This window comes from Asparagus officinalis, chromosome 4 (assembly GCF_001876935.1).
Source record: "Asparagus officinalis chromosome 4, Aspof.V1, whole genome shotgun sequence".
NCBI classification, from domain to species: Eukaryota; Viridiplantae; Streptophyta; class Magnoliopsida; order Asparagales; family Asparagaceae; genus Asparagus; species Asparagus officinalis.
The window spans coordinates 16,069,544-16,080,853 of record NC_033797.1 but is presented as its reverse complement, the minus strand read 5'-3'; the positions used below and the strand labels follow the sequence as shown (position 1 = coordinate 16,080,853).

Below are 11,310 nucleotides of genomic sequence, written 5' to 3'. Positions count from 1 at the left end.
TTTTGTTAAACCCTAGGCAAAAAAAGACCCCACGCCTGAGTCTCCTCAAATCTCGGCGCTTGTCTTTACGCGATTTTGCAAGTAGAGAAAATCCACATCTTTTTTTTTGAGGCAAAACACATTTTTTTTATTTTTAAGAACTTATTATAATGAATTAGGTTTTTGTGCAATGTGCATGTAATAATAAATTAGCTGCAAGCTTTTTTCTTCTAGATGATGATTTGTTTAGATCTCTAACATATATTGCACAGCTTTTTTTTTAACAATTTTTGTCACGCTGTCTCTAGTTTAAGGTCAATTTATGGTTATTTTAATTTGTTAGTATATGCGAACGGGCCATGCCCATGTGATGTTAATTGATTATAAAAGGACAAATCTTGTCAAGTTGCTATCTTTTGCAATTTTTAATTAGAGATGATTGTTTCTTTGTTTAAAACTAGCTGAAGTTAATGTGCAATATGTATATCTTTAGAGGTGATGGGTAGTGTATGTCATGCTTTTTCTTAAAAATCAGTTTATGTTTGCTTTAATTTGACAAATTTGATTATGAAAAGAATAATGTTGTCAAGTTCCTATGTGTTGTGAGATTAATTTAATAAGTTTTTAGTACGTAAGAACTTTGATTTGTATTATAGGGGGCCAAAAGATTCAAACTTTTTTTGTCCACTGTTCAGGATTTAGCAAGGGGTTTCTTCTTTCTTTTTAGTAAAGAAAGCCTTTTATTGAATATTTTTAGTGTGACCCCTTTCCGTGTTACATAAGATCTTGTCAAGTTAGCGAACTAGACATGTTTATGTGTGTACTTATAAGAATGAGCGAGCGAGTTTGCTTGAGTTGATACCTGAAAGTGAATTGTATACGTGCATGCCCTTGATAAATTACTTTACACATTAAGCTTTTTTTTTTTGGGTCATATGTTTGCTATTCTGTTTCTTACTTGTATTTAGTTTATGTCCGAACTACAATAATTGTTTTCTCGCAATCTTAGCTTCCTTTCGCAACTAGAACACTAATACAAAACCTTCTTATAAAATCATAGCCGCCATTATTTGCTAATTTCACATTTGGCATAGTTTTTTCTTTTTCTTTTTTGTGATAATTTTACTTATGTAACATGTTTATTATGATGTTTACCGCTTTTTACATTCCAGAAGCTCATTCTGTGGCTTTTCTTTTTTATTCGTGTTTACATCCCATTGTTTCTTGTTATGTAGAATGAAGATCGTTGCCGCTTATTTGCTTGCTGTGATGGGTGGAAACACTAGCCCATCTGTTGATAATCTGAAGAAAATTTTAGGATCAGGTTTGCCTTCTTTATTGCCTTTATGAATTTCATCTCTTTATCGTATATGTTCATAACCAAATCGTGTATGAGTTGCTGATACTGATAGATAAACCTCTTTTGCTCATTTGGTCTGTTGAATATAAATTACTAGTGTGTTTCTTTTCCTTCATCCTTTCTGCAAGGAATATTATTAGCGTAGCTTGAAATCATAATGAGGAAGAGTTAAGAGTTAGCTTGTTTTTTTGAGTTTTTTTTTCTTTTCCCTTTTCCTAGTTCATGTTCTCAATTGTTAGGGGAAAAAAAAGACCCGCTATGTAACATAACAAACCTTCAATGTTTTGTAACTTTTTTAAATAATTCATACACATCGCTCTATGTTATTACAATAAAGAATACACTTTTAGATAATGTATGTTATTTCAATATAACCTACATTATTCAATATAATTTACCATAAAGATTACAGAGTATTTTCTTTGTTTAAAATTTGAAATTGTTAAATTTGTACTTTTAAACTTTTTGTTAAGCCTTGAAGACTTGGTTTGATCACATCATTATTCTTGTGATGGTTTACTTGATAATTGTGCGGGGTATACTTTTTAAAATCATTATAAAATATTTTGTATTTATTAATATTTAGATAATTGTGTGGGGTATATTTTTTAAAATCATTATAAAATATTTTGCATTTTATGGTACCGAATGGTGTTTATTACATCATACGTTTTAGACGAATCTCAATTTCAGGTGGTTAAATATGGTCATGTTTTTTCATAGTGATAATTAGCCCGATGTACACTCTGCTAGTCTATCCAATAGCATTCCTTCTTTTGTTTTCTTGTTGGGCGTACACCATTAGTTGATGAATAGATTTAACTGATCACGTTTGTAATTTTACTTGCCTTTCTTCAGCCTTATTATCCCCTGCCGTTTACTATCTAGGATTTGCATACAGTTTTGGATTATTGAAGTGTATACGTTCCTTTATGGTTCACTTTAGCTATCATGGTGCTGCATAACATGCACACACTGAACCAGAAGCCTGATGTTTTAATCATTTGTGTCGGGGCATAATCTCATGAATCTCAAATTACTTCCCTAAAATTGGCAGTTGGGGCTGAGGCTGAAGAGTCAAGAATTGAATTCTTCCTCTCCGAGGTCAAAGACAAGGACATAACTGAGCTCATTGCCTCTGGAAGGGACGTGCTTCGGTGGCGGTGCTGGTACTGCGGCTGACACCTGCTGGTGGGGCTGCTTGGCTCCAGATGCAGTGGCTGCTGAAACCGAAGAAGGAAGAAGTGGATGATGATGAAGAATCTGATCTGGTAAGATTTGATAATCTTTTGCGCTTTTGTGCAAAAGGCTTTGGTGTTGCATGTAGCTTTTGAGAAGTTAGCTTAGCTCCTTGCATTCATGTTATAACTCAAGATTAAATTTCACAAAATCGCCCCTATCTTTGCAGTGTTTTGCATTAAGAAAAACCCTGAATTAGAGAAAGCCTCATGAACGTCCTGCCGGCAGTTAGTTTTAAGCTGTCACATTCACACATGGCGTATTTTGAACAATTTTGCCTTCTATGTACTCTCCAATTCTACTGAGTTTTTTGGGTTTGGGTAGGTAGAAAGTAATCAAGGTACTATTAGGCATTTTGCACTTCATGCGAACATTGGTTATGACATGTGGTCTTGTATAATTTTGAAAGTTCAGGGAGGGTTTCTCTGATTTGTAAATTTTAGGGAATTTTGTGCGACCCATGGAAGTTCATGGGGACTTTGTGAAATTTACCTGTAAATTAATTGTATCCAGAATTAGTTACTATTTATAATTATAAATCTGTTACTGTTATTTCCACTGGCTGTCTGATTCCCTTCTTTGTTCCTCTTTGCTTTCTGCAGGAGATGTTCAGTCTATTTGACTAGATGCATTTGGCTCGGTCGGTAAGGCGGTGTATCTGGGATGGAGCTCTGAAGTACTTGGAAGAATATAATGCGGGCAACAGTCAAAGAGTTCTTTTATATCTCCTAGCACAACTCAAGACATTGTCTCTTTTATTTAGTTATTATGTACTTTTGTCAATCAAAGCAGTAGGGAACTTGATCTCTTTTTAACTGTTGGTTTTGATTTAGTTATTATGTACTTTTGTCAATCAAAGCAGTAGGGAACTTGATCTCTTTTTAACTGTTGGTTTTGGGTGACATCTGTTTGCTTCATTTTGCTGCAATATCAAAATTTTGTTTTATGAGTTACTGGCCAAGAATATAGCTTATTGTGTTTCATTGGATATCTATGCAGTTGGTTTAATATATCAGCTGTTAGTTTTTGTTTTCCTTCACTGTTACAATTCTTTGCATTGAGCCTACTAGTTAGATAAATGCGTTTTTATTCACTTTTTATCTTGAAATCATTTGCTTACGCATGTCTTGGCTTGAAGGAAATGGTCCTTCTTTGCTCATTTGAGGATAAAAAGTGAATAAAAACGCACTTATCTAACTAATCTCCTTAATGCAAAGAATTGTAACAATGAAGGATATGGATGTTAGCTGTTCGTTTCTACTCTGAATATTTTGTCCTATGTGAGCCATGTTGTAGAATGAACGAACAATTTTAGATTGATTTGTTGCTATTTGACGCTATCTTGCAGTTCATGCATCTATTGCTGAGAGTCGCCTTGCTTTCAACATTGTCACGATAAGTGAAGAAAAACGCACTTATCTAACTAATCTTCTTAATGCAAAGAATTGTAACAGTGAAGGAAATGGATGTTAGCTGTTCGTTTCTATTCTGAATATTTTGTCCTACGTGAGCCATGTTGTAGAATGAACAATTTTCGATTGATTTGTTGCTATTTGATGCTATCTTGCAATTCATGCATCTATTGCTGAGAAACGCCTTGCTTTCAACATTGTCACGATTTGTTAATACGGCATAAGATGCTCGAACTCAAAAATTCCTGATTTTCAGCGTTAACTTCTACAATCAGTTAAAAGTTCCCCAGGTAATCTCCTAGATTCAGCTTGAAAGACATTAGTGTTTTTAGATACTTGCAGCAATTTGCTACCATGACACGTCCATAATTACTGTTTATAAGACAAATGACCCATAAAAACATACTTGAGGTCACAGGGAAATCAAGTCGTTAAAATGCAAAATTTGTCCCATGTTTTGTTAAATAACCACCTAAATATTAAGTCTTGGGTTTCATTTTCAAATCTCATTTTGCCATGCTAGAGAAGATATAATGCTCTAGTCTATAAGAATCAAATTTATTAATAGTAACAAATGACATCAGAAGATAATTTTTGCACAATGTATCACCAAAATTCTTCTCTTTCCTAGCGCCAGCATCATGTTGTTTGATGACAGCATGCAATACCTTTTTCAAAGACAAATAAAACAGATTAACAACTGAAAGAATACTGTTTGCGGGAAAAATGGGAAGAAAACTAAGGTATAAATTAGTATTAATCTCCCTAACTTACTTAAGAAAAGAGTAATTATAATCTCTTAAAGTAGTCTCTCTCTAACTAACTTAAAAAAAGAAATTACAATTTTCTTATCGGTTTCCCAATTTACAAAAGAGAGAAGAATAGACAAAAAATTTTCCCTTTGTTTAATATTGAGTTATTCTTGGTGGCGATAAGTGTTAGACCCTAGAGAGGGGTGATTAGGGTTTTATGCTAATCTAATCCGATTTTATGCCAATTAAAATTAATTAACAAGTTATCCTAGCAAGCATGAAATACCACAAGATATATAAGCTAGGATAAGCAATGCAAACAAAGAGATATATCCTATATGATGAATATGTATATCCAAGGATATATAAACTAACACAAGATGATATATCCTATCAAAGAGATATACAATGTGATATATGTAAGGATATGCAAACACAAGGGTAAACAATCTAAACTAGATAGTGGGCAATATAATCAACAAGCAATATACAAAGACGATATAAGATATGAACATAAAAGTAAGTGCGCCAATGCAATCACAAACAACCAATATGATTACGGAGTTCGGTCCCCACGACCTACGTCTCCGCTCCTCACTTCGAGGAGATCTCCACTATCACAACCGGGTTTTCTACGTTCACCCGAACAACGTTTACACCTCACAATACAATCACTATACAATCACACCTTACACACTAAGTGTTGCTCCTAGCCCGTGTCCTCCTCCTCAAGTGCTCGGTTACAACCTCTCCCTAGGCACGTCAACCGACGCCACTCCTCTTGGATTCGACCCCGTCTCTCACCACACACTTCTCTCGGTGTACAAGTGTATTACAAGTGAATCCTCACAATTAAGCACAATATAAATCAATTGATTGTTCTCTAAACAAGGTGAGAACTCAATTAGGCTCAACTCAATGTTACTATCTCTCACAACCCCAAATATATTATGAATGCAAATACAATAAGCTCAAGTGGGTGTGTGTAACAATGGGATTAATCAAATCTAAACTCAATATAAAACTAGCTTTAATAAGATGATAATTCATTTTCAATGATGTCAAATTTGGACACTAGCTTCTCATGATCGGATTTCAATTCTACATGCTTGCTTTTAAGATCAATAAAATTATTTTGTAATTTTGTATAGGCATGCAATAATTTCTCATATGCACAAGCGAGTTCATTGATGGATATATCACTATCGGATTCCGAATCGCTTACCACACTAGGGCTATCGCCTAGTGGCCGTGTGCATGATGATGCTCCACACTCACTTGAAGAACAATCCTCCAAACTACGTCGGATTTCCTCCAAGTTGCCTTGATGTGCTTCTATGAATTTCCATAAATTGTAAGCACTATCAAAATGAACAAATTTGTTAGAAAAGGATGAGTCAAAGGCATTAAGCAAATATTCTAACAAAAGCTTGTTCATATTAAACATTCTTTTATCATTGTTACTCCACTTGGATTTTTCCGAAGTGGGTATAATATAAGCATCTTCAATAACTTCCCATAAATTGAATTGTTTAGATCTAACAAATATGTTAAATCTAGAACACCATTGGTCATATGGGAGATTATCTATTTTAGGAGCAACAATAGGATCATAGCCTAAACAAGATGCACAATGTATGTCCATAATAAGAAAATGTATGCAAGCAAGATACAAATAAAGCTCAAAAATAGATTAGCACAATAAGCTAACTTGGATCTTTAACTCAAGGCGATTAGACCTTAAATCAAAGAGCACCAAGCTCTGATACCAATTGTTAGACCCTAGAGGGGGGTGATTAGGGTCTTATGCTAATCTAATCCGATTAAATGCCAATTAAAACTAATTAATAAGTTATCCTAGCAAGTATAAAATACAACAAGATACGTAAGCTAGGATAAGCAATATGAACAAATGAATATATCCTATCAATGAGATATTACAAATATATGAGCAAGGATATATGAACTAACACAAGGGTAAAATAAACAATCTACACAAGTGATAGGGTAATATGATGAGCAATACACAAAGGCGATATAAGATATGAAAACAAGAATAAGAACGCCAATGCAATCACAAACAAAACGATATGATCACGGAGTTCGGTCTAACCACTTGACCTACGTCTCCGCTCCTCACCTCGAGGAGATCTCCACTATCACAACCGGGTTTTCTACGTTCACCCGAACAACGTTTACACCTCACAATACAATCACTATGTAATCACACCTCACACACTAAGTGTTGCTCCTAGCCCGTGTCCTCCTCCTCAAGTGCTCGGTTACAACCTCTCCCTAGGCACGTCAACCGACGCCACTCCTCTTGGATTCGACCCCGTCTCTCACCACACACTTCTCTCGGTGTACAAGTGTATTACAAGTGAATCCTCACAATTAAGCACAATATAAATCAATTGATTGTTCTCTAAACAAGGTGAGAACTCAATTAGGCTCAACTCAATGTTACTATCTCTCACAACCCCAAATATATTATGAATGCAAATACAATAAGCTCAAGTGGGTGTGTGTAACAATGAGATTAATCAAATCTAAACTCAATATAAAACTAGCTTTAATAAGATGATAATCAAACAAATAAATATAAATCTAGAAAAGAGTTTAGAAAACTTCTCAATAAATGACAAGAGATGGAGGAAGAATAGTTGATTGCTCAAACTCCAATAGATGATCTCCTCAAGCTCTTGTGGAATTTTCTTCACAAACAAACTCTTGAAACAAACTTAAAAACCCTTCAACAAACTTGTAAAATTCTTTTTAAAACTCTCTTAAACATCCATAAGAAACAATGAAAGTTGAGGGCTTTTTATAGCCTCTTAAACCAGCCACAAACCCCCAAAAACCGAAAATATCAAAAACTAGCCGTTACTAGCCGTTATAGGCTGAAAAGACCAAAATACCCCAAATTCCAGCATTCTGGAAATTTGTGTATCTGACTTTATAAAATCAATTAAAAATAGTAAAACAATTCCAAAAATCATGAAATTTTGTGGGAAGGTTCTAACCATGTATATGAACATGTTAGACAAATAATTTCTGAAAAATCATTTCTCATTTGAGATAAATAAATGTTTGAACAGAGATATACAGTTTCTAAAAATCTGCTGACATACACGATTTTGTAAAATCAATTGGGCATAGTAAATAAACTCCAAAAATAGTAAAATTTTGAGGGAAGTTTCTAAACATGTAGATAAACATGTCAAAGAAAGAATTTCTTGAATATCACTTCCCATTTATGAAAACTCATCTGTTTTGTAAAACATGCACGAACATGCACAAACGAAAAACATGATTTTGTAAATTCCATTAAACATAACAAAACAATTCCAAACTTGATGAAACTTTGCGAAATATTTATAAACATGAAAACAAACATGTTAGAAAAAGAATTTCTCAAATTGAATTTTTATTTGTGAAAACTCATGTATTTTGCAAGTATATCCAAAACATGAAAACCCAAAACCATGCATGTATATATATAACTATATATATACATAGAAACCAAATACATGTGTGTATATGATATTGAGCTTAAGGTACTTAACACACATAATATAAAATCTAAACTAGATTACCCAAGCTTGATCTTGATCTTCATTGTAGCTACACATGCGGATGAAGCTTGAACTTGATCTTTAACTTGAATTGTATGTTGCTTCACTCCACAATTCCGCCAACCTCCATTTGATATGATCGTGAATGCTCGATTCCATCCATCCTCCAATGACGTTGTTTGTCTACAATACATAGGAATACACAAACACTAGACAAACAACATTAGTAGTAAATTGTTTGTTAAACATCATCAAAACAAGAAGGTCAACAATAAGAGTTTGATTCTTGTATCCCGTTGACGATCCGAACGCTTCGTTTCGTGGAACTTCGCCTTCGTTTCTTGACTTAACGTCTTGGAAGAACTTGCAAAACAAGTTTAGAACTCTGGACGAGTTTAGAACTTTGCAAGAGAGTTGATTTCAGAAAGAAATTTCAATCCTTTTAGCCGAAATAAGCCAATGACTTTTCTCTCTAATGCAATAGCCGATCTCAAAGATAGCCAACCCAAAATGATCCCCCTTAAACAACCCCCTTTTTTTAGGTGTAAAACAATGGTTTATAAGGTTTAAGGAGTATAACTGACCCTTAATTTGCTCCATAATGGGGGCTTAATCGCCCCATTAAGTGAAGAATTGTTTTAGAACCGTTCAAATGATTTGAAACAGTCAAATGCAAAGTCTGCGAGGATCGACCTTCACGAGGGTCGACCTCCGCGTTTAGTTGTTGAAACACGAGGGTCGATCTCCGCGTTTGGCTGATGAAATGCGAGGGTCGACCTGCACCTTTAGTTGTTAAAACACGAGAGTCGACCTCCGCATTTAGTTGTTGAAACGCGAGGATCGACCTCCATGTTTGGCTGAAGAAACACGAGGGTCGGCCTCCGCGTTTGGCTGTTAAAACGCGAGGGTCACGTTTGGCTTCGAAGATGCAAATATTGTCAATTTGTAATCGTTGAGTCACCTCTGCATCAAGTCTTCTCAGAATACAAAGGTCGTCATCTTGTAACCCTTGTACTTTGGCTTCTAAAGATGTGAGAGTCATCAAATTGTAACTCTTATCTATTGTCGTGAAAGTCGTCAGATTGTAACTTTTATCGTTAGTGTTTTTTGAGGATTAACTATCTACAATAATTTTTAGACATCCTACAGAACCACCTCTAAAGTTTTTTAAAAGTTCGTGGTTGACTAGAACGAATTTTTAGAAATACTTTGGATATCTTCTTTGTCTGATTCTGAGAAAGTATTGCTCCTCATTGCTTTGATCGTTGAGCAATTTGATATGCAAGATCCGTGTTTTATCTTCAAAGAGGCGAAGGTCACGTGAAGCCTTGCATCCGAAGGCAATTTATATGATGGAGAGCCAGAGCTTGGTACTTCTCTGTGGCAGGATAACTAGGGCGAAGTTCATACTCCCCCACAAGACGTCCAACTTGCTTACTTCTCTGGGCTTCAGCACATGGTATTGTGTCGCCTCTGCTCTTCCCGAGCATCATATAAATACTACATGTCTGAGAGAGATTCGGGCTGTCTATGCATCAAAAAAGGGGATCCAAGACGACTCGCTTAAAGGGGACCAACGAGTTCTTGGCTTATGAGCCAGAGGTAGAAGAAGAAGAAGAACGTGCTTCTCAAAAGCGAGCTCTTCATGAAGAGGTCACCAGTCATCCTCGACCTAGTTGCAAGTCTTGCCAATCAGTTGGAGTTTATGATGGAGCGAACTATCAAAATTGTTAGCTCCCGACAAGGCACTTTTGATGTTTTCAGACCCATACTGATGAGCTTTGTTGATAATATCCGACACTTGGGTGATTCTCAATGTACTAATTGCTATCTAGACGACATCTCTCGGTTGGAGCAAGACTTGGTCACTTTGGAAAATCTTGAACGTGCTGATGTTGACACACTGGTCGAACTATCTTTGTTCAACATGAAAGATATACAAGCACGTCAACAAGAGGCGGTTCAGAATGACTTCTTTGAACGAGAAGCACGTGTCGCGTCCTTGCAACAACAGTACGAGCAATGGATGTAGGAGTACATGGGTTCCACTGCTGTGGTCGAGGCTTCTCAAGACTCTGTTGCTCAAATAAAGGAGGCCATCACCAAACTGCAACATGACTTGGCTAAGAGGGAAGTTCAGCTCGCTCGAGGAAAAGTTCTTACAGAAGAAATTTCTCAAAAAAGGATAGAAGCCTTTGATGAGTATTCAGCGAAGCTAGAAGCTTTGGGGCTACTAAAAGAGGAGAATGAAGCTCAAGTGTTGCCTAGTGAGGAGGAGATAAGGAAACGGGCTATAGAGTTTGTGCACACAACCCATCAGAAAGAACTGGTAGATGTTAGGTCTCGTCTCCAATCCTTCGTGTGGAGGGATCCAGAGACTTGACCATGTATCATTCTTTTCCAAGAACAATTATTTTATATCACTTTTACAAATTTTGAATAAAAGTGATAAAATTTTGGTCTTTTCATGTCTCATTTGGTGTGATATTGAATCTAAGACAATGAAAGTGTTTTGGGTGTGCCAGAGGTGTTAACTTGGCATAAGTTTGATAAACACGTAAAATATGCATTATCTTAGTGTGTTTTAAGCATGATTTACGAGTGTTTAATGCATATTTCGTGTTTAGATCGAGGATACTGCTGTGGTTTGTGTTCTTATATATAGGAATTGGCTCAAGATTGAAAGATTTGATGATCGTTGGAAGTTTTACAAGAGTTTGAAGCAACAACAAGATTTTGAAGGCATGGTTCGTGAAGAAAATGGATGCACGAGTATGAAGAACTGGAATTTCGACCATGATGCAGTTTGAATCAAGAAAAACTCAAAATATAAAAGTTGTATATCTCTTCAACAAGATTCCAATGCAACTTGAATCACCTCATTCCGAGGTCGGACGCAAAAGTTATAGCCAAAATACCAAAACCTGAAGAAACAAGCACAAAATCAGCAAAACAGCCCCTACCACACCCTGGTGTGGTGCAGACCACACCGG

General features: G+C 35.7%; 1 protein-coding gene and 1 long non-coding RNA gene across 2 annotated transcripts; both read left to right on the top strand.

Moving 5' to 3' along the window:
* On the top strand, positions 1–2,535 carry LOC109838248 (60S acidic ribosomal protein P2-like; the record flags this gene model as incomplete). Its single annotated transcript, XM_020406704.1, is given in 4 exon segments — positions 1–81; positions 1,215–1,303; positions 2,397–2,486; positions 2,489–2,535. Coding segments are annotated over 3 exon segments (225 nt in total), but the record flags the coding sequence as incomplete, so codon positions are not given.
* Positions 2,537–3,393, top strand: LOC109839752. Its single transcript, XR_002246733.1, has 2 exons — positions 2,537–2,610; positions 3,181–3,393. It is a non-coding gene; the product is annotated as an uncharacterized LOC109839752 (long non-coding RNA).